The sequence below is a fragment of the Oncorhynchus nerka genome, linkage group LG24 (genome assembly GCF_034236695.1).
Source record: "Oncorhynchus nerka isolate Pitt River linkage group LG24, Oner_Uvic_2.0, whole genome shotgun sequence".
Lineage (NCBI taxonomy): Eukaryota > Metazoa > Chordata > Actinopteri > Salmoniformes > Salmonidae > Oncorhynchus > Oncorhynchus nerka.
Window position 1 is genome coordinate 16,957,983 of NC_088419.1, and position 27,990 is coordinate 16,985,972.

Here is a 27,990-nt window from a genome sequence, read left to right on the forward strand (position 1 = left end):
CTTCTTGACTCATCGTGTTCCTCCTTGCAGGCCCTGAGCTCAGAGCTGGCCCAGGCCCGCGACGACACTAAGCATACCCAGAACGATCTGCTCCACACGGAGAATGTGCGCGCCGGCCGGGACAAGTACAAGACCCTGCGGCAGATCCGATCGGGCAACACCAAGCAGAGGATTGATGAGTTTGAGGCCTTATAAGAAGGCCCCTCCCCAGAGGCCATGAGGGCCACACAGCCACGTACCCTTTCTGAATGGTCACTGAACTAATCCCTCCACTGCCACACACACACACAGGAGCAGTATAAAGAGAGTGAGTGATACACACATCTGCCTCACCACTTTTACCAGTTCCTCCTTAGTGAGAACTTACTCCTGTAAAAAGGCTTTTCAAATTCTTATAAGAAAACTTACTAGTGCCAAAATATATATTATTTTCTTTTAGCATAACAAATCTTCTTTCTGTTTTGGTTGTATGTAATTTAATGCGATCAAACAAAATCACTCACCATTATTTTTAACCAGAGGTGTGATGAGGAGTTGTGGGACTACACAGTAATAGTACGCCATGATGTGCACCTGATAGACATCAAGTACAGCCAATCAGAGCCTTGCTTTTTGGTGTTTTCTTAAATGTGGTGTCAATTTTGAAAAAGGGTCATATATATTTATTTTTTTCTGACAGGGACCACTCAGAAAGGGGAACATACAGTATATTAACTTCATACTCTTACTTGCAGAAAAGTGTACTATGTTCTGTTTCATTGTGTTTTTCCATAATATTTGAACACTTTCATTCATGTTTAATATTGCTCTACAGTATCTGGGAAATCATGAATAGTTTAATATTTATATGATAAATGGTTCATTTAAAAAAAGGGTTATTTCCTCTTGGTTTGTATATTTCTGCTATTCTACTAATGATCACAAGAACATTTAAAATGTATCAGGTTCTATATCAACCAAAATAATGATAGTTTTGTGTTCCATAAGGTTTTCTTTTAGATTTGTAAATTATAACTTTCTTTTTTACTTTAGAACATATTCCACTATGTCATCAAATCAACATAAGGAGACCATGCAGTTCACGGTAGCTAGCAGCATTTTGCCATGCAGTTCACGGTAGCTAGCAGCATTTTGCCATGCAGTTCACGGTAGCTAGCAGCATTTTGCCATGCAGTTCACGGTAGCTAGCAGCATTTTGCCATGCAGTTCACGGTAGCTAGCAGCATTTCCAAGGCATACGTGCATCTTCTCCAGGAGAAAAATGCTTATACAAAAACACTTAGGACTCTATTCAGTCTGCATCACTGAAGCGTTACAGATTGCGTTTTAGAAATGTAAAGGTCATTTCCGATTGAGCCGACAAATGCAGCGTTTACCGGGAATACAGTCTCACCGTTCCCTCTCTGTGGATGTGTGCTAGACTCGGTTATTACTGACACTATAACCAAAACACACAGTGCTGCTGCTGGCCCACTGTTCTTTATTTCAACTGGATTTTATAATGAGGTGTTTAGCATATTGGCAATAAAGATCTATGATTACAGCTTCATACTGTGTTTTCACTTTTTGATCTTCTGACTTGAGGGAGAAACGTTAGCTAGGGGTTAACTACAGGTTACAGAAACTCATGAATAGAAAGGACAAGAAGAAACTAAGAAAGAATGAGAACCACATGTTGTAGACAGTCACTTTCTCAGACGTTTAATGACTTTCATTCATTCGATGTTATCAGGTGAGCATGCTTAAAGCACAAGGAATATTCCCCTCAAAATACAACTTAACATGATTTTCCACTTGAACACCTCAGTTGTAGGCCATTTTCCAAGGAAAGTGGAAAAATCATGTTGGGTTGTATTTGAGTGGAACGTCCCTTTAAAAACAGTAATAAAGAACAATAGGTTTCCTTTTGAGTAGAACATCCTTTTAATACATAAAAGTTCATCAATTGAACATAAATAGTTAATAGGAGGGACTTTCACTAAGCAAGGGCCTGACAGTCAGTGCAAATAGAGGTAAAGGTAGAGTAGGGGCTCTATTCAGTCTGTATTGCAGAAATGTAAAAGTCATTTCATATTGAGCCGACATAAATGCAGACTCCGCTAATGTGGGAGCATTGCCTTTAAATTACGCTGAATTTCTGCGGTACGGATTGAATAGAGCCCTTAAAGTGCCAAGGTTTTTCTTGTGGGGAGACCGTGTCCAGTCCAGTTGCTTTTTTTCCCTGTTGACTCTGACATCATGTTCTCCTGCTGTTGATGTTGGCTTGCATGGGTAAACTGAAGTCATGCCACATGTTGGGTGTCTGCAGCACCAGTTGCCATGATGACCCTAAGAAACACGTGGTTAACAGAGTGCCAGGTCAGTGACATCATCAGTCCTTCCTTGCTTCCTCTCACAAATATTTTTTCAATGTTTTATAGTTCTGTGAAACCAGAGACTGCACTAAGCTGAGTCCATCACAGAGAGAGAGAGAGCACGAGAGAATGAAAAGAGAAATTCTATGCTAAGGAGAGAGAGTTCTCAATACCCTGTAAGGTGAAATAGGTGAAACCTGTTTCCTCAGATGGCTCTCTAAATTCCATTTGTGTGAAATAGGACATTGGTGCTCTTGTTAATTCAATTATCATTGACGTTTGACTCAGTCTGGGATTTCAGACAACTGGAGTTGGTATTAGATGAAGTAAACCCAGTTGAAGAATTTAAAAACAAATAATGTATCTCACCTCAAGCCCCCTTGGATGGGCCTGGTCAAACTTTTCTATTTACGCCATTTCATTTTCATGCAAACTGATTCAAATCTACTGTATGATTGTAAAGGTATGACAGACAGCCATATTACCGGCTTCCATTCTGCCCCAGCCCAGGAGGCGGTCTGAGAAGGTAAAGGGGGCGTGGTCCCAGAGGTCAAGCTCCAGAGTGCAGATCTGGAGGTCATAGGGCGTGACTCTGCTGAAGAGCAGCTGGTGAGACCACACCGGACTGGGCTTCTTCAGGACAGGGGTCCTCTGGACCAGCTCTCTGGGCCCGGGAAGAGTCAAGCACCTAAAATACAAACATGTAAAGATAAACTGTTATGGGATTTTTTATGAATAATGACTAAATTATGTACACATTTAGCTTAGAATTATAACTAAACAGAATACTATTCTGTTACTGTATGAATGTATCAATCTTATTATAATCATAATACTGAATATAATGTGTGTAGCTTGTGTCAAGAATTAGAACAAGGACATTCTGTTCCTTGTTAGAAACAAATGGAGCTGTCGTCAGACAGGCTGAAATACTGTGTTCCTTACAGGACATTCTGTCCCCACCCAGGGAGGGGAGAGACCTTGGGCTTGTAGTAGATTGTTTAACAGGTGGCAGACAATGTGAGAAGGCTTGTGAACTATATTGCCATTGTATCTGAGAGGAGGAGAGACATTTATGATGAAATGTGAGGTATATAAACCAATGTACATGGTATTATGACCAGAGCTCTACGCTATTGATTAATTTTGAAACTGGTCTCTGTCCATTTTATGCAAATAACAATCTTAAAAATTCTTAGAAACGGACAGTGTTTTAATTGAATTGGTTAATGAACACAATTCAATTCCTCTAACAAACATATAGTTGATAAAACACACACACACACATGTACTGTATGTATGCATGAAACACATGTACTCATAGATACATAAACACACAACACACCTAGAACAGACACACAATATCACACCCCAGCAAACACACACGCTAATCATACATTTACCCTTTCACATAGGTGTTCTGACTGTTGTTTGCTTTAGTGGGCAGATTTTTGGCACCAGTGACAAGAACAGTCAGTTGATCAACATCATGTGGTCCAATATGAACCGCTGTGAGGAGGAACAAAAGAAATCAAGGTAATTTCAAACCAATATAAGGATCTTCTGACCACTGATCCTGTAAAAACACAATGTAAACAGATTTAAAATTAGGTCTTATTCATTAGACACCAAACAGGTGAAAACAGAATGAAACAGGGAGGGACTAACTGAGATATAAACATTTGTTTTCTGTAGCAAAACGTTTCGGTGCGTGAACGGTAGAGAGTCAACTTACCATCTGTGTGGCAAACCCAGGACGGCTGGGACAAGGAGGTGAACTTCATTCTGACCAGCAGTTCTCCTGCTGTATCCTGCTCTACTGCATTCCCTTCTGGACTCTCAGGCTATTGACCGAGAGAGAAATAAGAGAGTGAGATAGAGAGAGGACAGAGGAGACACACCAGCAAGTTAAACAAAACTTTTTCCCCAAAATATTGTTTTTATAAAGATAAAGGGTATTGTGTGAACGTTTCTTCATGGTCAGCAGTTATACCCTACCTTTGGACACAGGGGGTACCAGTTGGAGCCCTGGGTGGTGCTGTCCTTAAATATACAGCCCTCCAGCGGGACGAGGACCTCTCCCAGAAACACCTTCTTCTTCAGGGTCGCAGAGTGCCACACAGACACCTGCAGAGTACTCCTAGACAACAAGGGGCTCTCCATCTGGCACTGTGCATCAGGGAATACAACATGTAGATGGGTGATAGAGGAAAATATGGTTGAAATGACTAATTATGTATACATTCCAATCAGAAACTGACTAGTCCAAATGCTATAATGTACTGTCCCTCTTGCTCCCTTTCACAATTGTATATAATGTAGTCAGGAAGTTTAGTAACAATGAAGGTCTGTTCCTTTGTTCATTCAGTTGTACAAATCTCCAGGTGGTGGGAACGGGACATCTCCAAAATGGTCGGGAATGTTGATTTATGCTGACTGGCCTTGACTTCGTGCTGATAACGCGGAGGCTTGAGAATTAGAGGGGCCCTCTGTTTGTGAAACGGAACGTTTGGAAAACGCTGACGTCATTTTCAGTTTATAACCTGTGGTAATGTGTGTAAGCATTTAGTACTCTCTGGAATTAAACGCTCTTTACCTGGCTTTTAAGACTGGTCTCAATCTACTTCATGCATAAATAATGAACTTACACCTCATTAATGAATAGAAACGAGTGTGAAATTGGTTTTGGCAATTAAAGCATAGAGGAATCTAAAATTCCTCTATCAATTTGGTCCTTCGAAGAGCCGGATCTAAAAAATCCCTCTCTGTGCCTGTAGGTAGTACGCTGGAAAATCGTGCACGGACTCGTTTTGACTCGTTTTACTAAAGACCTGACCTCTGAATTGAGGTTAAAATTGAAACAGGCCTGCGTATTATCACAGAGGACAGAGAGGGTGACTAGATTCAAACGAACAATGCTTATCCCAGTCGGCAGCAGGTAAAGTAGCCTTTATTCTCGAATTTGGGAGGGATTATTTAGGATATTTATTGATTAAAATGTTATGAAGGAGTTGAATTTGATCAATAATAGGTGCTTGAATATTCCGAACAAATAAAATGGGTTTCTACCGGGGGTATTAACCAGGATATCGATAAAATGGAAGCAGGTCCGAAATTGACCTGAGGTAAAGTGCGCTACCAACAAATAAACTAGAGCTTAATACGGCCTGGTTTTGCAAGCCAAGGATTATTAAGGAGTGATATAGTACGCATTGGAGAATTAGGACGCTTGTTCCGTACAAATAGGATGGCCAATAATTCAATAAACATACCTAAATAAAGTTTTTACCTAATAGTCTATCTGTATATGGGAAGTAGTCTGACTGTGGAAAGTAGCAGATAGATATGTTTAAAACAGGTGAGGATAAATTAGGCTTGGTGAGAAGGCAGGGTAATTCTAGGCGAACAGAATAAATGAACCTGTACAATGCTGAAAGAAATTAATATCAAAAGATAAGTGATTAGTCTAGAGTAGTGAGATTTGAGACATTTTACGTTGAAAGTGAAATTGGATGTCCGATCAAAAGTCTTCTATAGACGTGGTTCACAGGAGAGGTCAACTTAGTCTAGAGAAGTGAGATTTGAGACATTTTACGTTGAAAGTCCCAGAAGGAATATCCTATGGGGAAAATGTGATGTCCGATCAAAAGTCTTCTATGGACGCGGTTCACAGGATGGAAAATACATACTGATTATTTTTAAATGAACAATGATTACTGTATACGGGTGAGTTAAATGTCAGATTGAACAATGTATCCAGCGGAAATACGGAACAAGTGACCCCATAGATATAAAGATCTTGTAGATTATGGGGAACAACTGAGTTGCTTTTCCGTTGGTCATTTTCAATCAACTCTACAGATTAAGCTATATTTGGGGCGATATTATAGTTCAAAGTCCTATAGGAATAGGGATTACTATATATTACTGCAGTGATCGCTATATACGGGTGAAAACTAATATCAGATTGAACGAGTGGACGGAGACTTTTGAGACTCGGTCTATTTGTCTTCGGTCAACCCTACAAGTAGGCCGATTTGGAGCGAAAATCTTAGTAAAAGTCCTAAAGGAACAGTAATGTATTGTATACGGGTGAGATTTAATGTCAGACTTTAGTAGATGAGGATTTCCATAAAAGAGCTAAACTTAATCATGAGAGATTAAGACAGAAAAGGAAGGATTGTTTAGCCGAATAAGGAGGAGAGTGTAACTTAAATCTAATGCGAGAGGGAAATCTAACAATTAGCGGCGTGAGATAACGATTATTAGAGTTCTTTACTGACACAACCGGAAAATAAGATTTTAACTAGGGCCTTACAAACCCTGGGCTTATAGTTGTTAGGTTAGACCTAAAAATCTGATTCAAAAGTCAAAGCTATTGGTAAGATTTCCATAAAAAAGCTAGACTTAAATCACGAGAAACGCACCCGACCGAGATGGAAAATACATACTGATTATTTTTAAAGGGACACACACATAGGCTAGCAGAATAGTAACTAGAAGTAACTAAGTAACGGTAAATTACAAATTTATAGAACTGCACGCACATAGAATTTAAAATTATATAGAAAGGCTTCAAAGAAAGCTCCGGAACTAACGGGAGACGAGCGATACATGGAACAGAGAGACAGGAGAAACATCGATTTCGGTCTAAGATGGAGAAAAAAAATACGATTTTGATGGCCGCCTAAATGTAGAAAAACTGGAATCGCTTATAAAACAAATACATAAGGAATGTGGTAATAATGTGAAAAAGCAGGATAAACAAGGGTTATACACAGCCGGAGTTTGGCTTTCGGCAGCAAAAAAGAGAATGGGACGCGCCGAAAAAGAGATGAAATTTAACAAGGTTCGAGAGACACTACTCACTGTTCCCGCAGATAGAGAAGTTAACCAATTGGGTGGGCGTGAGGGTAACAAACTATATCTTCCTCAATTATACCAACAATGCGGAGATAATCCAGTCGAAGAATTTGTGATTATAAGAATACGGCTGCTGGAGCAACCCAAGTCGAGAAAAATGAACAAGGTGAGTCAAAAGAAAAATACAAGATGTTTTAATTGTAACAAAATTGGACATTTCGCCCGGGAGTGTAGCACCCCACGAAAAAATCGTCAACATTTTGTAATTTAACTGTGGGGAAGTCAGAGGCGACAATCGAGTAAAGAAAGGAAACTGAGGGAAAACTTTGGGCGTTTAAATTTGGGCTATTTTCTGTTGTCTAGATGTCGGAGTAACAACTTCAGATAACTGTAAAAATGGGTATATTTGCAGAGAGTCTCAGTCAATTCCATTGTACTAGTGGGGGAGTGGTGAGCGCGGCAGTCTCGCCAACGGTAATCCACGGTTCGGTTCCCGTTTAACTAAAATTGATTTTAGATCGTAATTGACCTACTTGCATGTTTTGCCTGAAAAATACGGTCGCCAGTGTTTGCAAAAGATATAACGGAATGGATATTATGTGTTCTAGATAGAATTGATAAAAGAAGTCATTAAAAATAATGGCGAGGCAATTTCGATGTAAAACGCTATTTCGCCCAAAATGATCTGGTGGAATAATGTATTGAGATGAGAGTCGTAATTAAATAGATGTATCATAGAAGAGAGTTACCTAAAGTTAAATGGAGGGGATACCGGAGAGATACAATACAATTCCAGCCTGCCTGGACGTTACGGCTAATTATGAATCAATTGACATGAGAAGTTTAACACAAAAACATGGTACGTTTAATGTTAGGGTATAGTAAATTGAGAAGTTTGGTTGAGTTTACTCTGATGATTAGAATTTAAAACTGAACTCAATCTGAATGGGGAATATATATTTTACAAAGGCGGGCAGATTTGTGTCTATAGTCAAGCAAAGGAATTGCTAGACACTCACTGGGGCTATATAGTGCAACGCTTTGGACTATAAATTAGGTAAGAATAGTTTAATCGTAAGAAGTTGTGATTGTTTTTCTGATTATTGATTTTTGGTTAAGGTAACACCAGTGAATTTGAACAAAAAGTAACGTATTCTAAAAATGATCTGATTTCCGTTCTCGTTGGGAACAAATGAAAAGTCTTATCTTAAAGGGACAGTGCACGGTAATCACAGTGGTTTGAGTGTATGACAGTGGGAAAAAATATTGTGGGACGACAATTCGAAGAGAGAAAAATAAGTTACATGAAACATCAAGAGATTTAAAACGAACGACGTGAAGGGATCATAAGAATTATTGGGTGTCGTTGTAGGAGTAAATGTTTGGGTTAAGGGGATTTCCCTGTTCCCAGAGACAAGGCATTTTTAAGGCGAGCACTCACTAATGCTGGTCTGAGTTGTAATTAGACAAGTGAATAATGTATTGGGAATAGAGTTGTAATTAAAATACTAAGTCAAAGACGAGACAGGTATTTAGAGCAAAATGGATTCTAAATGATAACAAAGAGACAATTATGGTTTATGCCCATCGAAAAGCTTTTATAAAATTGGCGAATTTAGAGATGTTGGTTGGGGTGGTAAATTATAATTCAGGATTAGAACAGATGTGATAAATTAGGTTTGGTTAATCGAACAAGAATTATTTACAATCCATTTTAAGTCGCTACGAATTGGCAGGTTGAGCGCTTGATGATGACGTCACTAGCGCGACACTTTTGTCACCAGAGACTGGGAATAACGGAGCAAACTGTATGGCTATTAGTGTGTGTATCGAGGCTTCGAGTAACCTTTCAGAAGTTGAGATAAAAGTGTTTTGTTTATTGGTTATAGTCAATTTTTGGGTTTGATTTAACTTAGTTGAACAGTGTGTTCTGGCGGGTTTAGGTAGAACTCTTTGTTCCGGAACGGATGAAAGTTAACCAAAATAAGTAAATTAAAGGAGCCATGAGAGAAATGTGAATGCATATTTATTAAATATCGGGGATTAAATTACGGATTCCTTACACTGCGAAATGTACGACATTTGCGGCAGAGAGAAAAAGTAATGCATTGGATAATAATGTTATCGGGTTAATTGTATCTAAAGGTAGCATGGTCATTTAAGTAAACATATCCGTAGACGATGTTTAAAACTTATGATTAATGATTTGAGTCAAAGGGGAATTATCATTAGGTTTTAGTTATAGTTCACTTATTGAGTTTCTGATTCGAGGTAGCATTAGTGAATGATAGTTAGGGATGTGGTGTCACTTTTAGAGGCCTCCTGGGATTATAATTTTGGGGGAGAGAGCAGCTTTAACCTGTTGCTCCTACCCTCTACTTTTTTGAACATTTTGTTAAAAATCGCGCAACATTTCAGCGCCCTGCTACTCATGCCAGGAATATAGTACGTTCATATGGTTAGAATGTGTGGATAGGAAACCCTCGGACGTTTTTAAAACTGGTTAAATCACGACTGTGGCTATTACATAACGTGCGTTACATCGGAAAGCGCAGGAAAACCTAATCACAGAAAATGGAAATAAATATCCTTGCGCCACTTCTAGCAATTGTTAACAGTGAGCCGAATTAGATAAGACCGAGCATTCAACTCCCACAGCATCCCCATGTTGTCTAGAGTCTTGTGAATTGAATCATCATTGATTCTTGGTTGAACCGAAAGAGGGGCACGACTTACCTCCGGTCTCCGCCCAGATCATTCCGGAAGAGCTCTCTCCTGAAATTTTTTCCAAGACGACAGCTAATGATATTTACATCGCCTACGGATGATTTTTATCGCTTATTAACGTTTACTAATACCTAAAGTAGCATTACAAACGTATTTCGAAGTGTTTTGTGAAAGTTTATCGTCTACTTTTTGAATTTTAAAAAATGACGTTACGTTGTGAAATCGCTGTTTTTCGTTTATCACACAGTCTACATATAACGATATCTTGGCTTTATATGGCCCGATTTAATCGAAATAAAGACCCAATAGTGTTTATGGGACATCTAGGAGTGCCAACAAAGAAGATGGTGAAAGGTAATGACTGTTTTCTATTTTATTGTGCGGTTTGTGTAACGCCGAAATGCTAATTATTTTGTTTACGTCCCCTGCTGTGCTTTTCTGTTGTAGTGTATTGGTGCATGCTATCAGATAATAGCTTCTCATGCTGTCGCCGAAAAGCATTTTAAAAATCGGACTTGTTGCCTGGATTCACAACGAGTGTAGCTTTAATTTGATACCCTGCATGTGTATTTTAATGAACTTTTGAGTTTTAACTAATACTATTAGCATTTAGCGTAGCACATTTGCATTTCCAGAGCTCTAGTTGGGACGCAAGCGTCCCAAGTAGAGGCAAGAGGTTAAACGACCAAATTGAAAAAGGTCTGCAAATTATATATATATAAAACAACGGTTAGAATGATTTGTTTTAGTGCAAGGAGATTTTAAATATGGAACCTTATGAGATGTTTTTTTTATGGGTTTGAATTATACAGGTGACTATTTCTATTGTAAGGATAAAAGGGATCTTTATGTCTAATATGGTATGACCTATTGACCTTATCATGACTGGCTTCTGAGGTCTGATCAGCCCCAGGGGAGAGTCATTTGTATAATGAATGGGGTCATATTGAGTTACTAGTGTTAAGGTAAATTCATTAGAAATGAAGCAGTTTTGGTTGAGGGTTTAGAATTACTGTTTGAACCGCAAATGAGAAAGTGGTTCAGGATTCTGTCTTATAACATTAGCTGTGAAGGTTTTTTTGAATGGGCTATTAGGGAATTGGTATTGTAACAGAGAGAAAGTCATATTCATCATTGAGAATAAATAGGGGAAGATAACATATTTTGAGCCAACAGGGCAGGGAAGGAATTGAGGTATTTTTGTTTGATTTTAACACCCGTGTACAGGAGTGTCAAAAGACGGGGGACATTACCTGTGTAATGGGGGAGGGTGTCCGTATGGGGATTACATGATAACCAACTTGGGACAGTTCTGGGACTGGAGAAGAGGATATCCTTATGGCATAGGGAATCCCACAAAGGTGGATAGGTTTTCCATGAGATGGGGGAAACCTGGGAGTACTGTTGAACTTTGTAAAGGTGATGAAATCCTACTAACCATCAAAACTATTAAGCTCTCTGATGCAGGCACTTACACCCCGGACTACAAAGGACCGGGACAGACACGGTGGGTGTGTTTTCTATTATTAAGGTACTGCCAAAACCGGAGGTCTCAGTGAGTAATTACATTTATCAGACGGACCAGGGCCGGACATCCCCCCTGGACCGAACCTGCCACCACTCTAAAATCTCATTCCCATTTAAGTCATTTGGCTCTTACCGAAGTGCGTTCACCTTAAGACATCCAGTGGAACAGCCACTTTACAATAGTGCATCTAAATCTGTGTATTCCTGAAAAAGGTGTCTCGGAAGGTGGTGATTGACTCCGCTGTCCTTCAGTTTGTTCCACCATTGGGGGGCCAGAGCAGCGAACAACTTACTGTACTTCCTCAGTGGTAGGGAGGCGAGCAGGCCAGAGATAATTAATGTTAGACTATTCAGCTATTGATCAATTAGACACGGAGACTGGTTTTGATGGTAGGGACAATTTGTGGCTGTCTTATACAGAATATACTTGCTTAGAATATGCTTCTTGCTAGTCATGGGGGAGTCTGCAAGATGTTCGGTGAACAATGTTGTACGTATATCCCTAATAACACCAGTCCAGATGGTAGTATATCTAAGGACCTTAAATCTGCTGAGATGAGGACCATGGCGGGGGTAGAGGAGTCTGACGGTCCACCTGGTTGGGAGACTGGTTTGGTAAGTATACTGGTATGGTGGTTACTGGATTTCTGACCCCAATTCTTGTATTATTTGTTATTGATGTGATGTGCTGCTTGCATCATACCGTGTTTTAAGAAGTCTGTTACAGGTGTGGTGAAGGCTTCAGGCATGATGCCTTTGCTTGATGCTCCAGTTGGAGAGGCTGAGGTGAAGCATGCTTTGAGGGGAGGATAAGACTGACTGAGGATGACCCATGTATGTTTGTTCTCCCTGTCGTGAAGGGTGGCATGGTGCCCACCTGGTGCTGGATAAGAATAGCTGAGAGGACCAGATGGGTTATAAGAATGCTTTGTTCTGCTTTACTCTGTTTTACAGGACCAAAGTTTTATTCCACACTTTGCAACACATTAAATCCATGTTATTGTCAGATAGAATACTGAGGGTCCCCAAGGAGAGGGCTTGTTAGTGTCGGAAGGATTTTTAATATGGTTAGCATTTATTAGATTATACGTTTTTAAATAGTATTATATTTAACAGGAATATAGGACATCTATGAGGAGTTAGGATTATTGTTAGGATTAAGATAGATTGATTAAGGAATTTGGAGAAAAGCAGCTCATAGATATGTTTTTTTTTCTAAAAGAGGGTCCATGGGTTTGGATGGAGCCAAATAGTAAGGGACATGTAGTTCAAATTTGGAAAACATGAGAAACATACAGAGGAGCCCTCCCCCGCACTGCAGAGACCTTGAAGGTTGGAGAACAGAGAAGCTATAGAAGGGGGGCCAGGACGAGCAAAGATAACATAGTGGGTAGATAAATTACTGAGTGGAGACAAAAGTGAGAATTGGACATGTGGAAAATGAAAGGGACACTCCTAAATGGAATTTCAGACATAAGGATAATTCACTAAATCTTATCTAAGTCATTGTATAAGAATAAGACAAGGTTGTTACCTGGGCAGAGCCAGGTAACAAAAGGGGGATGGGTAAATAGTGTTCTAGAATAGGATGTGACCTACGGGATAATTAACTAATAAAAACAAATTTTTGTTAATTGGTTTGACGAATAAGAAACTGTTTTATTAACCAAACCTGTATGGTCAAAAGTTTTATGCCCAGCAGGAGAACTACAGAGGGAGGTGGCACACGAGATTCAACCAGGAGACTGGATCTGGATCCAATCACTAAAGAAAAAAAAACTGGAAGCAGCCTCGGTGGGAGGGACCATTCCAAGTACTACTGGTGACTGCCTTCGCTGTGAGATTAGCCGAAAGAGCTACCTGGGTACATGTCACACATTGTAGGAGGGTAAGTCACTCTAGCACTGTCGGACGATCACAGGAGTAGGAGAGGAACCGTGACCCATATGGAACGGGGGTCAAACTCCTTCTGAAGATTCCCTATACCCGACCTTTCCCCAGCTGTGAGCGTTCATAGAAGTGAAGTGATGACTTGGCCTCTGGCTGTTGATATGTTCTCGGGGAGAGGGTGGGGCTTCACGTGCGCACTGACCGTCCTGAGCTGTTTTATTGTGGGGGCCATATTCCTGATTCACCATGATCCCCCGGAAAGTGCCAAAGAGGATAATTTGACTCATGTGCTAGATGAGGGAAATGGGATGTTACCTAAGATTCTCAGAAGGTCACGGAAACAAAATAGTAAGGAAGTGAGGGTGGAATTGGGCAAGGATCTCTCAGTAGAATTTTGTGTAGATCAATTGGGGTCATTCACCCCTTGGCAGTCTAGAACCATGGGACTCTATGGGAAGTATTTGTGTAAATCACCATATTGATCGTGGACAGGTCATAGCTCACACTGAAAGGGATGGCTACGTAAACCCATACACTCAATTTGGGACCAGGTGGAGTATAGTAAGGGTTGGCGTTTTGGACTGTGTTCCTGAACAGAGGAAGTATTGTATAAAGGTACGAATAGTTCAGACCAAAGACCTCAAAGAAGTTATAGAAGTGGAGACTGGGTTTGGGGAGTCCAACTTATGGTTGGAATGGATTCAATACGGCCAGATCAGTGGCTAAAGAAGAATGTTATGTCTGTGTGAACGCTAAACCCCAGTTAACAACTATCCCTTTTCCACTGAACGGAATTAATTCCCCTAAGGGAATGGCATGTATGGTAAAGCTGTTCATGAAAGCAGGAATGCCAAATATTTATATCCCCAGGAACCAAGTTGGTACAGAGAATATGACCACTGACGAGACCATGTCTGAATTGACAGGCTGGTTGAACTCTGGGGACTTCAATAAAATAAAATGGGCCAGTGTCGACATCTGGTGGTTGTGCGGGGGAATTAGTTTGTGCGGTATTACCGACTGATTGGACTGGACTATGTGCTTTAGTACATTTAGGAATGCCTTTTACACTCATACAACACCAAGACATGAAGTTAGCCAAACGAGAGAGAAGAGATGCTCCATCTGGGTCTTTTGACGACAGAGTATATATTGATAACATTGGGGTTCCACGAGGTGTGTAATTATAGTTATGGTAATCAACAGCGCTTTAGCAGGAATACCAAAGGTGTTATTAAAGGTTTTGTAGAACAGACTGAAGCAACCAGCTGGAAGACCTGACAGAATAGAATTGCATAGGATAAAAGGAGGAAGTGGGCGTGGTAATCAGGACCATGTCTTACATCCCAGGTAGCACGGCTCCGGACGAATCAGTGCCCGAAGCCTCAGCTGGTTTGACCACCCTGGCTCACGGGTTGGCAGAAACTCTGGGGTGGATAATTCTCTGAACTAAATTGGGTAGACAGTATTTATGGAAAAATGTGGTGTTTTGGGCTGTATCTACCTGTATGACTGTTTTAATTTTATGCGGCTGTTGTCTAATTCCCTGTGTGCGAGGCCTTGTTTCCAGGACTCTGGAGAGATCAACGACACTACTGATTCCAGGTTCTGACCCGTGGAGGACTGAAGGCATGTCTACAGAGGAAGTGGACGAATCTGGATCTGTCATTTGTGGGGAATTTATGTTTGATGAGAATAGTGTTGAGATGAAGGGGAATTAGATTGTAATTTGTTTCAATGATTAAACTGTTTTTTTAATAAACATTGTAAAAAGAAAAAAAAGAAAGAATCCTGAAAGAGGAGTTATGATTCTGATGTAGATTTAAAAACAGTTGGAGTTAAGGTTACATTTGATTAAAGATGGGTGAAGAGTCGGGTAAACATTTATAATAATATTTTTATTTTGTAGATTTGAATGTATAATATTTGATCAAAGGGAGGATTGATAGAGGAAAATATGGTTGAAATGACTAATTATGTATACATTCCAATCAGAAACTGACTAGTCCAAATGCTATAATGTACTGTCCCTCTTGCTCCCTTTCACAATTGTATATAATGTAGTCAGGAAGTTTAGTAACAATGAAGGTCTGTTCCTTAGTTCATTCAGTTGTACAAATCTCCAGGTGGTGGGAACGGGCCATCTCCAAAATGGTCGGGAATGTTGATTTATGCTGACTGGCCTTGACTTCGTGCTGATAACGCGGAGGCTTGAGAATTAGAGGGGCCCTCTGTTTGTGAAACGGAACGTTTGGAAAACGCTGACGTCATTTTCAGTTTATAACCTGTGGTAATGTGTGTAAGCATTTAGTACTCTCTGGCATTAAACGCTCTTTACCTGGCTTTTAAGACTGGTCTCGATCTACTTCATGCATAAATAATGAACTTACACCTCATTAATGAATAGAAACGAGTGTGAAATTGGTTTTGGCAATTAAAGCATAGAGGAATCTAAAATTCCTCTATCAATGGGTGAAAAACAGGAGATTTCATTGCCATGTAGCCTATTCCACTCACTACTTTTAATCCAGTTCAGGGTGTTCTTTAGACACTAAATTGAAGCTTGTTTTGATTTTCAGTTGAACAAGTTTTTACTATGTTTTGTAGTGTCCAAATGAATATGGCCCATAATATTTGTCTCCTTACCTGTAAAATTTCATTATAAATGGGATCCGTTGTGTTCCTCTTGATAGTTGTCTTCAGTTTGCTGCTCTGAGACTTCTCCGGCAGTAGGTAGACTTTGACGTACCTGCCCATGATGTTGACACATACAGTACAGCGTGAGGAGATCTAGTTTGCAAATGGATATATCAGTACAACAGAGAGTAATAATCTGTTATGAAAGACATAGAATTACTAGAATGGGCCTCCCCAATCAAGTCAGCATTCAATGATGGGTAGGGCCAAATTTCTATAATCTGGTGTATTGAGTAATAATGCTTACGGGTGACACTTCTTCCTCTTGATATCTCCATTCGCCAGGTTTCTGCAGCCGTTTATTGTGATCTCCAGGCAGGAAGTGATGTGGTTGAAGGCGATGGCGAGCTTTAGTTCCCCTGTCACTCTGTTGATCTCCAATAGACCACAGTCTGTACCAGTGCTACTAGCACTACTGCCCTGTAATATTAATATATATATATTTTTATATACAGATCAACATGTCACATTGCCTCTTTAAAATGATGTTATGACAGCATAATGCAGCTCTATTCCGTAATGTATTCAGAGGATTTGGATGCATTCCTTTCTAGCTTCTCCGCCAGCGACAAGACTCTGCAGCTATGCGAGACATGAAAAAGACACGACAACCACATAACAACAATCCTTATCTGATAAAATGTCAAATAGATTGTGAAGTTTGGCACGGGCTGCTGTTGCACAAGTCCCTGTGTTCTTTATGTCTCTTTTCTTCATCATCAGGGCACTCAACTCACCCTCTTTCCCCATGAGTACTCTGAACCCAGAGAAAGGTCCTCATCCGCCCCTGACGAGGAACTGCTCTGGTCATCATTCCGGCTCTTCTTGAACAGGTTGGTAAGACTGGGGCCTTTGGTAAGCTGTGAGGAGAGAGGTTGTGTCTGTTGAAATATAGTATACTTTTGTTCATTTTCTAGTGAATTTCCAGGGAAGCGCAACTGGTACTTGAATCCGGGTCCCTGTGTTTGTCAGTCCAACATCTTAGCCATTCCACTGAGAGGCTTGAACCTCTTGACAAGATGGAAATGTGTATCATTATTAAAGGTTGTTCCAATAGCTGTTTCTAAAGTCTCCCTCTTTCCTGTCTGAAATAGTTGTCAGTGTCATACGTGTCATATGTAGGTGGGGTCTCTTTGATTTGACCCCAGGGGTTTGACGAAATATATGTGGTCTGTGACTTGATAGTGTGATACTTTGACAAAGTTGAGGGGTTGATATGTATTTGGTTTCTCTTACATTGTTGTATTTGTTGATGTTTGTGTCAGAGAGGCTTTTCCAGACAGTGCTCTGTCCCCTGTTGTTCACTGTAAGAAGATCCTGTTCCACTCGTACATCCTGTTGCGACCTGGAGAACCCTGCAACTCGAACGGTAGGGTGGATAACACACACAGACCGTCTCCATCCATAACGTAGCACTTCTGACGTGCTGCTTGCGAACAAGCTTCAATATAGATACAGTATCATATCTTATCTTATTTCCTAGGTGCGGTTTCCTTAACACCGACAACTGATCGCAAGGATATCTTATCGACAAATTACATTAAGGTTTGCGATAACGCTCAGAGGAAATGTGTCACTGTTTTGATTTTCTTGGATCCTAGTTCTCACCAAGATGTACATAAAATTACTTCACATTGAAAGATCATACAGTTTTGTTTTTTTACAGAGACCTTGGCTGCGTTTCAAAATCATAAAAGACACACCCTAGTCCACTTACCTTCGCCTTATGCCCTTGGGGGAATCCCTGTAGCCATATTTGTCTTTGGTCCAAATGACTAGCCAAGCAAGGGAAGTTTGCAACGAAAACTTCTGCGACAGAAGTTTCCTGGACTCGAACTCAGGATTTCTAGTGGCACAGCTAGCAGTGATGCAGTGGCTTAGACCACTGCACCACTCGGGAGGCCCAGGGTGTGTCTTTTAAGTGTTTGGAATGCAGCCTTTTTCTTCATAAATACCAAAATGGCTTAAAAGAGTCACTTACTTCTCATGTGGCTTGTGAGGGAAACCATCAGGTCCTCCATAAACTTGGTGAATGGTTTTTTAAAGGAATTGTTCAGTCCCTAGAGATGATTGACAATACATCTGACAGACCAAGTCATAATTGTGGTTCATGAAACTGTGAAGGAGTGAGCCCTTCACAACCTATTTATTGAATAAAATAAGTTGTATGCAGAATCCCTTTCATTTTAACAATTCATAATTCCAGGCAATTCTATAGCTGCAATGTCAATTGCACCTCTTGGATTTTTTGGACATCATGTTCAAATCCTCTATAAGTGACTTTGTTGAGCTTCAATCAATTTGAGATACTTTTGGATGATTTGGACATGATGCGCGAAAAATGCTAATATCGGGCCCATGACTTGAGTGGGATTTGTGCCACAAACGCTAAAATGTTAGCATGTGGAAACAGTGCTAGGGAAACATAACCAAAGCATGGATTGCTGCCAGACCATGTCCATAGACTGCTTACAGAGAAAGGAAACCAATGCCATTTTGTAATTTGGGTGAACTATCCCTTTAATTGGGTCTGTATCCTGATTAGCTAGTAAATTGAGTGGCTGTTTTAACACAGGTGTGGTCCCACTGACCTAATTATTGAAGGAATGGCCTTTAACAGCAGGTGTGTGTCATTGTTTGAGAGATTACTGTGTGTGTAAGGTGAGACAGTTTTAGCCATACATTGTGTACCTTTTTACTTGGTTTATCCTGCCCTTTTACAATAAGTTAAGCATTTTTGCACATGTTACTTCTCAGATGGTTTTTAAAGCCTTTTAAGTGGTAGATCATTTGGATATCTTTATTTCACCTTACCCCTGATCTGCTGAAGGATGGACCATCGTAATAGGGTGGAGCGGTTGGCGGAACGACTGTTATATGACTGGAAAGTGAAACACACACACAGAGAATGCTATTTCCATATTTCTATTAAACATGACCTATAATTCATCACAATATAAGTTAAATAGTTTTTCTTCCCCCCCAAAATGTAATTAAGTAGTTAAATAAGCAGTTTTTCTGTGTTTGAACGGTGTGGGTGTATACTGGTTGCTAAAAATAGTAATAACAAGTAAACAGCTGATTGGCCAGGCCAGCCAATGAGACGTCTCGGCCAAAAACGTGACATCACGTTATATGAGGAAATGCCAAACATTTTTGAAACAGTCAGATAGTTTAAAGTGGGGTTTTTTAGTTTAAAAAGTGTTTTTTTTCCTCTCACAAATGTATGCTTTGGCCACACAAGTATAGGATAAGTCAACCATTATTTGGGCATGACTTAACAGAATGAGCTTTTAAAAGTTATATTTTCACTGAACAGTGTTTTGCCCACCAATTTCTAATGAAATTACATGTTTTTAAATATTGATAAAGTACATACCTGCATCCATCTGTGTCTAATATCTCTATCAGACACTATGGTCACATAATACAGTAGTATACAATATATTTATAAATTATGACTGCCCATTGACTCACCTCAACCTCTGGTAAAACTTTAGTAACTTCTCCCCAACAGTCTCATGCCTTTCTGTAAATTAAAAGAGTATTGCTATAGCTGCCAACACCAGTACACATACACTATTAAATATTACTGTTATGGACTCTATCCCACTCTCCCGGGCAATGTCCTAGCAGACAGCAACAATGCATTATTCAGTCGAAGCAGTTCTCTAAACCAAACACACATCAGAAGATTATGTAGAAGACCACTTTTCAATACCATGCAAAACAACTGAAACACATCTAGCTGTATGATGTATTACTTGACTAGTCCTGTACTGTATAGCTGTGTTTTTAGACATACAAGGCATTTAGACATTTTAGTAATTTCATGAGTGCATATGGCTTCGTACTTTTTCATACTGGCATTTTACTTATGAGAGAATTAGGCATGTGAGGGGTAAAGGAAACAAACCCGAGTCAGGTGGAAATTTCTTGGCCCTTTCTTCCAAAAACCACTCCCCGGACCTGATCTTAACCTTCCTAAGAAGTGTGAAGAAATGGATTTGAGATAAATTATCCTTTGTTTACCAGGGCTGTTAAATTCTGGTCCTGGAAGGCCGAAACACTTCAGGTTTTTGTTTCTACTTGCTAGTAAATTACACTCACCTGTTGTCCCAGGTTGGAATTAGTCCCTTATAAGAAGGACAGGATGAAACCCAGAAGTGTTTTAGCCCTCCAGGACCGATATTGAACAGCCCTGGTTTAGATTACAAAGGAAATACTGTACATTTTGTCAGTTCATTCTCTCAACATGTTAACACGCCTTAAAATATTGAATAAAGGATAGAGGATACCAATAATAAAGAGGTTAGAGCATACAGTTAGAGGTTAGAGGTTAGAGCATACAGTTAGAGGTTAGAGCATACAGTTAGAGGTTAGAGGTTAGAGCATACAGTTAGAGGTTAGAGGTTAGAGCATACAGTTAGAGGTTAGAGGTTAGAGCATACAGTTAGAGGTTAGAGGTTAGAGCATACATTCTATGTTACGGCACTGACATGACAATATGTTATTGCACTAACATAAAAGTATATGTTATAGCAATTACATAACATTCTATGTTACAGTGCTGACATGTGAGTCTATGTTACAGTTTTGGTATTGACATAACTTTCTATGTTACGGTTCTGACATCTAAGTCTATGTTACGGCACTGACATGCCTCCTATCTGTAGGCGTGGCAGACGGTGCACTTCCAGTCCAGGGTGGACACGCCCACGCGACACTTGTTGCAGACGCGGTGGCTGCAGCCTCGGCACACGGCGCCCGAGTTCCAGAACATTCCCAGCTGCCTCTGACAGCGGGCGCAAGTCCTTTCGCTGTACTGCCGGGCAAAACTCTTGGCACCTTTCCTTCGGATCTCCTGTAGCTCCGTCTTCAGCCTCCTGTAACAGTAGATGGTCGCAGGTGGGGGATACAGCACAGGAGGTTGATGGCAACTTAATTGGGGAGGACAAGCTCGTGGTAATGGCTGGAGTGGAATTAGTGGAATGGTATTAAACACATGGTTTCTATGTGTCTGATGCCATTCCATTTGCTCCGTTCTGGCCATTATTATGAGCCGTCCTCCCCTCAGCAGCCTGAGGTACAGTAATGATGGCAGTGCTTTAACTGTACTGATCATCTCTTCGCATCCACTTTTCCTGTCAGTCAGCCATTGGCAATTCATTCTAATTAAATGCATTATAGTATTAATGCATTAATACATTTTACACCAACGATTGTGAATACTATTTTGAGGGGCATCAGTTAAGCGTTGTCATTGTCTCCACAGATCCTGAAGTACCCTCTGAGTGTTGTTGTTATACAGTGTGTCCATGCAGTAAATGTGAAAAGCTTGGCTGAAGTAAATTATGTTGTCTACCTTATCCTGTCGTCATCCGTGCTGCATAAAAGTTTGTCTCTCTGAAGAACCTCCAGAACCTTCTCTCTCTCCAGAGCCTTGAGCACGCCCAGATCCATCTGTAAAAATGTGAGTTTCTTTCTTCTCTCGTCCCCACTTTACCTCTCTAGTCTCTCCTTTTCTCTCTCTCTCTCTCGCTTATTCTTCTTCTGTCTCCTCCCTTTGTTCCACCCTCTTTCTCTTTTTATTGGGTGCCCGATGTTGCTTCAAGCTGGACGACGTCTTCACTTGTTACCAGACTGAGGGCAGAATGAAAGTCATGTTGATTTCGCTGCACAGTCAGAGACATCCCATGTCCCCGTCACGATATTCACAGAAGCTCTCTCCGCTTCGCATCACAGACCTTGATATGTTTCTGCTCTGGTGACCAGCACTACCTCTTACGCTCTGCTCTCTAACCCATTCAAAGTGCTGCATCCAAGAAGCAAACTCTGACCTATAGTCGCAGGGATCCTCTTCACAAAGTCCGATGACTGATGTTCACTTTGTTCACTAGGACAAGAAAAGAGCAACCAGTCATTTAGTCATTGTAGCCCTCACAGTAACATCCCACTCACTAAGGCAGAACAGGGAAAGACCAACAGAATGACAATGCCGCATGCTGTGCACAGGAGGTTGGTGGCCCCTTAATTGGGGAGGACGGGCTCGTGGTAATGGCTGGAGCGGAATAGGTAGAATGGTATCAAATATATGGTTTCCATTAACTCAATTTCAGCCATTATTATGTGCTGTACTCTCCTCAGCAGCCTCCATTTGTGCTGTGTATAATGCTACAGTATCAGAGCCATCTGATAACCCATTGAACGTATCTCACCCTTCCTCCCGACTCCTGTATTGTACACTTGCCCTTAATGTCACAGTGCTTTGCTCAGAATAGTAAATCCCATTTGGTCCTGCCACAGCTCCCACATGCACCGATCCTCTCACAGCAAGCTGACTACTCTGCCAGTATTGTAGTGATGCTCCAGTGAAGGCATCACACACATAGACACACACACACACGTTATCCAAATGCCAACCGCTGCATTATTAATGTCTCTGTTTTTCTTTTTTTAGTTTGGGAGGCGGGATGTGAAGTATGGTGAGAAAGAGCGTCATCAGAGTGTATTTTGGTTTGGGAGAGGAGATGTAATCTGAAGCATGGTGAGAAAGGGGAAAAGAGCCTCATTAGTGACTGGATGCCATCATGTGTTGTCTCTGCCTTTCTCCAAGACAGCAGAGGGCCACTGGAAACAATCGGTGTCACAATTAATGTGATCAATCCCCCATGGCGAAGCAGCAGCATCTTTATGGTTCTGTCTCAAATGACACCCTATTCCCTACAGCCCTATGGGTACTGGTCAAAAGTAGTGCACTAGATAGGGAATAGGGTGTCATTTGGGATGCATTTTCTGCATTTCTGATAAAGAGAGTGGACAGGAGACACTGAGCAGAAAGAGTGCAACAAGTGTAACAAGTTTTCTATTCAATTAACTGCTATCTTTTGATAATATACTGTAGTTATACAATACAATGTTATAATATATTAATATTCCATGTATAACTAAAAGTAGCTCTTCCACTTGTTTCTCTTTTGTTTGCGGGGGTTGAAATTATGCTAATAAAAAATACGAGGTATTTTCAGGAGCTGTTTTTCAAATGCAGTATCAGACTTTAGCCTGATGTGGGCCTCCCCCCACCTCATGGATGGCATAACATTTTAGTGGCCCTTCTCTTGACGGCAGAGAGAAAATGTAAGTTTGAAAGTTTATTTCTTGCAATTTTACCACGGGGCGGAGAGAACATTTTGACATTTTAAACAGCCAAAATTATTACTTTTTGGCTGAAAGACAATGTCCATAATTTGCACAACAATTTAAGTCAATAATTCATTGTATTATATATTTCAGGTTGATGTGGAAATCCAATGTGGTAACTTCAGATATTTTCAGTGCGTTCGCCCTATTATTATTTTTTACCAGTAAATTGACTGAGACAACCTGGGGAATAGTTACTGGGGAGAGGAGGGAATGAGCCAATTGGAAGCTGGGGATGATTAGGTAGCCAGCACACCAGGGTTAACACCCCTACTCTTACAATAAGTGCCATGGGATCTTAAGCAACCACAGAGAGTCAGGACACCTGTTTAACATCCCATCTGAAAGACAGCACCCTACACAGGGAAATGACCCCAATCACTGCCCTGGAGAATTGGGATATTTTTTTTAGATCAGAGGAGAGAGTTCCTCCTACTGGCACACCAAAACACCACTTCTAGCAGCATCTGGTCTCCCATCCAGGACCAACCCTGCTTAGCTTCAGAGGCAAGCCAGGAGTCGGATGCAGGGTGGTATGCTGCAGGCCTTGTGATATGACGAGCTAATACTTTTCAGTCTACGTATCTTTTCAGGGCTGGGTTTTATTTGAATGTTACCACCAACCAACATGGCATTAATTAATCAGAAACACTTGCAAAGTTCTTCCTCTTTGCGAGTCGCGAGTGAGCTGAGCAATATAATCGATGATCTTTAGCTGAGCCAAACAGCTTTTCGCCTGAACTATGGAGCAAATGTCTTGTTTTGCACCTCCACTTTTATTTACCAGCAAATTATCATAATCCATTAGATAATTTGTCAAGTTTCACTTATTTTTGAGCCAGTCTGTATTTTGTAAATGGTGAAATTGATTGCATTTTGGAATCCCGCTTCCCCCATCGCTCCGAGATGAATGGTTTGACCATGCTCCACTGCTTTGATAGCCTTATAATAACCACCCTGATCTCGCCAGCTCACATTCTGGCTCCGTTTCAAGCTCGAAGTAGACGGCCCTAAACCCTCAGCCCTATGCCCTTTGGGGAATTCCCTCGGTTATATTTGTCGTCAGTCCAAATAATTAGCCAATCAAAGGAAGTTTGCAACGTCAGCCCTCGTTTTTAATTGAGTTTGCGAGTGCACAATGATGTTCACTTCGAAGCCTGAAACGCCCAATAATTCAATTCGCAATGATTGTACATCGCTAAGAAAAGTCCGCCAAAGCATTGAACCTCATCGTCAATATGGAGTCAACATACAAATGTAAGTAAAAACGAATTTGAATAAGTTAGAAATTGTGCTACTAATCTATGTACATGTACTTTCTGTATTGATTTGTTGTTAATAAAACAAATAAAGTGTCCACTTAATTTGAGGGTGTGTATTTTAAGTGTTTAATGCAGACTGTGTTTCGTGTAGAGAAACAGAATGTGAGCTCGCGAGATCAGGATGGTTCGTACGAGGCTACTGCTTTGATTAGTGCATTTAGAAATCACAAGTGTCTATCCGATAATGAAAAGGCATCCGCACATTTATTTTTTACGGATGTATCTATTTTGTGCTGTTACATTTCTATTGTTATTTCGTGTAAGATGCGTTCAGGTTGTTGATACATAACAGTATAATTTGCGGCGTGCATCATGATCAAAGTCATTGTACTTTGTATCATTTGACTTCCCCCTAGTTGTGAGAAACATGTCATGTGCACGGGCCAGTGTAGTGAACTCTAATTACATTTCTAGTTTAATTACATTTTACAGTAGCTTGGTGGTAGCCTAACTAAATTCAAATCTTGGTAGTGTTTTCAGTTGTTCATTACTTTTTTACATGTGGTATAGCTAACTACTGGAACTACACAATCTTTTTTTTGCTAAATGAAAACCAAATCTAGGTGAAGTTGGCAAGAATTTACAGACTTGTTTCACATAAAACCTGCCTAATTTTAGCTTGAAACACTTTGTGTGCCTACGTATTTTTGTGTTTAGGCTAAATTACACATTCTGTTGACATCTGACTCCAGAGTGATCCATTTTTTCAATTTATGGTCTATGACATTTCAGATTTAGATATGATAATTATCTAGTAGTTTGGATGTAGTGAACTACTTTTTCTAACTTTAGCTTTAATGTAACTGAAGTTCCAGTGTGAAGTAATTGGTAGCTAAGTAAACTATATTTTCAGTGCAGCTTCCCCAAGACTGGCATGGGCTGATTTGACATTGCTGTAGCTAAGCCGAATAGCCTGCAGCAGAATACTAAAGGTTGCACCGTGTCCATCATAAATGTAGTCCAAACCGTTCAATAGTTAGGCTAGCCATATTACTGGAGCTTCATGTTATTCTTTCTATGGCTCATTCGCTGCCGCAATATATAGAAAATGCCAAAACTTTAAAGATTACAATAGATGGCAAAGTCAAAGATACTTCCTATCCATCTGTGGCAAAGTTTTCCCTAACTACTTCTGACAAATCCAGAACCAGCCATAGCCTAGCCATCTGGCTAATCTTTTGAATACAGTGTAGCAACAACATATAACTTCAGCTATCTAGATAAAGTTAGCATGCTAGCTAGCTACACTGACAGTTTCTTGTTTTTATTTCTCCACTCCACGTGGAAATCACCACAACATTCCCATCCCCAATTAGTGAATACGCATTATCAGCCTGTGTCATTCTTCGGAGGTGAAACATAAACGAGAATTTCCGCAATAGGACAGAAAGCAAAATTCCTACAATTATACACAATTTGTCATGACTTATGCCATGTTAATATGATATGAGTGAGAATGACTAACAAGATCAATGTGGCCACATGGTGGTCAGGCCCCCTAGTCATGTGCGCTGTGTGCCTGGTTGGTATTCGGCCATGATTAACACAAGTTTAGATATCTGACCAATTGTCAGCTAATTGAGTGACTGACATAATAAGAGAAACGGCTGATGCACAACCAAGTTTTGAAATGGAATGAAATTGAATTGTACTATTCTTACTCTCAATAGTAAATTGAGACCCCGACTGAGTTAATAAAAAATAAAAAGTGGGTATAGTGCGTTCTCACAGCAGCCGGGGATCCTAAGTGACCGCTTATGTCGCTTATGCCTGGAGCCGGCCCGGTGTTATGTGTGTGGGACCACATACGTGTCTGTCTGCTGTGAGAACTCATGGGGCCCACAGACACGTTACCCAAGCATAGAAATGTTTCCTGGAAGAAGTTACCTCACTGATAACCAATACTTACTTACCTTACTCAACTCGTCTGAAGAGATGTACATAGCAACAGGAGACACCACCATTTCTTCAGTGGTGTAAAGTAATGAAGTAAAAATACTTGAAAGTACTACTTTAGTAGTTTTTTAGGGTATTTGTATTTTACTTTACTATATTTTTTTACAACTTTTACTTTTACTTCACTACATTCCTAATAAAAATTACTATTTTTACTCCATACATTTTCCCGACACCCCAACATATTACTATTTACATTTGGAATCCTAGCAGGACAAGAAATGGGTTAATTCACACACTTCTCAAGAGAACATTCCTGGTCATCCCTAATAACTCTGATCTGGCGGACTCACTAAACACGTGCTTAGTTTGTAAATGATGTCTGAGTGTTGGAGTCTTTTTCCACCATTGCATTTCTGTATCCTCACAGTTCAACACAGATACCAAATAAAGCTCCTCTGAAATAGGTTGCATTTCTCACCAGGGTTGAGATCAATTTAAATTCAGTCAATCTAGGCAAGGATAAGCAATGGGTTTCTCCCTGAATTGTTAAGTTAACTCCCTGAATTGACTCAATTGAAATGGAATTGACATATGGTGACTACAACAGTGCTTCTCACAGAAGAGATCTAGCGCCCATCGGCTGCCGAGCCATGGCTATGGAGACAACTAAAAGAGAGCACAGATGAAACAACCACAGAATAGAAACCTATGCATTGCTTTGCAGCAGATTCAGAATGAGAGCAATTTCAAACACCTACAGTACCACTCACAGTCATAAAGATAAATCCTAAATGCTCTGTAGAGGCTGTAGATCACTTCTAAAAGTAATTTACCTCCTTAGCATACTGCTGAGCATTGCAGTAATGGAATATGCAATAGTCCTATACTGTGGATGGCAACTGGAAGGACTAAATCCTAAGAATCATCCAGCAATGCCAGGGTTAGGTAGAGGCCACCAAGCTGACAAGGCCTTGAGGCATTGACCTCATGGAATACCTAGTTTCTTATCTTATCCTTAAAATTGCCTCATGTGCAAACCAATCAAACAAAGAAAAACCAATTGTGACACTTACTGAAGAACAACTACTGTATCAGCTGCATGAGCCGTTTCTTCTCAAAGCCCCCCACCAAAAAAAGTAAAACAGTCAGATGAAGACAGGATCTTACCTCTTGAGCTGAGGCCTCAGTGCAGTGCTGTTTGTATGACTCGTGGTCACCCTGAAAGAGGCAGATTCTTATGTGCAGCCAAGGTAACAAGGAAAACACTTCAGCTTCTGTTTCCTTCCTTCCTGTTGTCACACAACTGCTGCTTGACAGAGCTGAGGTGAATGAGGTTGGTTGAAGTGGCCCCGGGTGCAGTTTCTTCTTCCTTTGGTTTTCTTTGTTGAGGGCCCGGTTCAGGGTGTGTGTGGCAGGGGAGGAAGTATTTTTGTAAAATTAGCCATTATTAATGGAACCCCATTGTGAGAGGTTTTGTTGTTGTCTTGTAGGCTCTGCCTTAATTTGTGCTG

General features: G+C 40.5%; 3 protein-coding genes across 6 annotated transcripts in view; 1 reads left to right on the forward strand and 2 right to left on the reverse strand.

Moving 5' to 3' along the window:
* Window positions 1–1,549, forward strand: part of ezrb (ezrin b) — a 62,955-nt gene extending 61,406 nt beyond the window's left edge. For both annotated transcript variants that reach the window (XM_029631013.2, XM_029631014.2), the window contains exon 15: window positions 31–1,549. In XM_029631013.2, the coding sequence (XP_029486873.1) occupies window positions 31–195 (165 nt within the window). In that variant the 3' untranslated portion in view covers window positions 196–1,549. The remainder of the gene's footprint in view (window positions 1–30) is intronic.
* On the reverse strand, window positions 682–20,795 carry LOC115107457 (synaptotagmin-like protein 3). Its single transcript, XM_065008665.1, has 14 exons — window positions 20,718–20,795; window positions 19,975–20,042; window positions 19,536–19,587; window positions 18,873–18,939; window positions 18,040–18,118; window positions 17,295–17,413; window positions 16,796–16,918; window positions 16,306–16,478; window positions 16,008–16,110; window positions 4,353–4,523; window positions 4,090–4,198; window positions 3,758–3,863; window positions 2,840–3,042; window positions 682–2,328 (listed from the first exon to the last, which is right to left on the reverse strand). Coding segments are annotated over exons 1-14 (1,467 nt in total). The 5' UTR covers window positions 20,720–20,795; the 3' UTR covers window positions 682–2,236.
* LOC135559592 (synaptotagmin-like protein 3) lies at window positions 20,175–27,717 on the reverse strand. 3 transcript variants are annotated; one of them, XM_065008668.1, is made up of 4 exons: window positions 27,647–27,717; window positions 21,899–21,954; window positions 21,424–21,701; window positions 20,175–20,944 (listed from the first exon to the last, which is right to left on the reverse strand). In XM_065008668.1, exons 3-4 carry the CDS (start codon window positions 21,519–21,521, stop codon window positions 20,725–20,727), a joined length of 318 nt encoding a protein of 105 aa, XP_064864740.1. In that variant the 5' UTR covers window positions 21,522–21,701; window positions 21,899–21,954; window positions 27,647–27,717; the 3' UTR covers window positions 20,175–20,724. The 3 variants fall into 3 exon arrangements, with proteins under 3 accessions (XP_064864740.1, XP_064864738.1, XP_064864739.1); XM_065008666.1 differs by having other exon boundaries at window positions 21,424–21,954; XM_065008667.1 differs by lacking the exon at window positions 27,647–27,717 and adding an exon at window positions 27,553–27,639 and having other exon boundaries at window positions 21,424–21,954.
* Window positions 27,718–27,990: the final 273 nt, after the last annotated feature.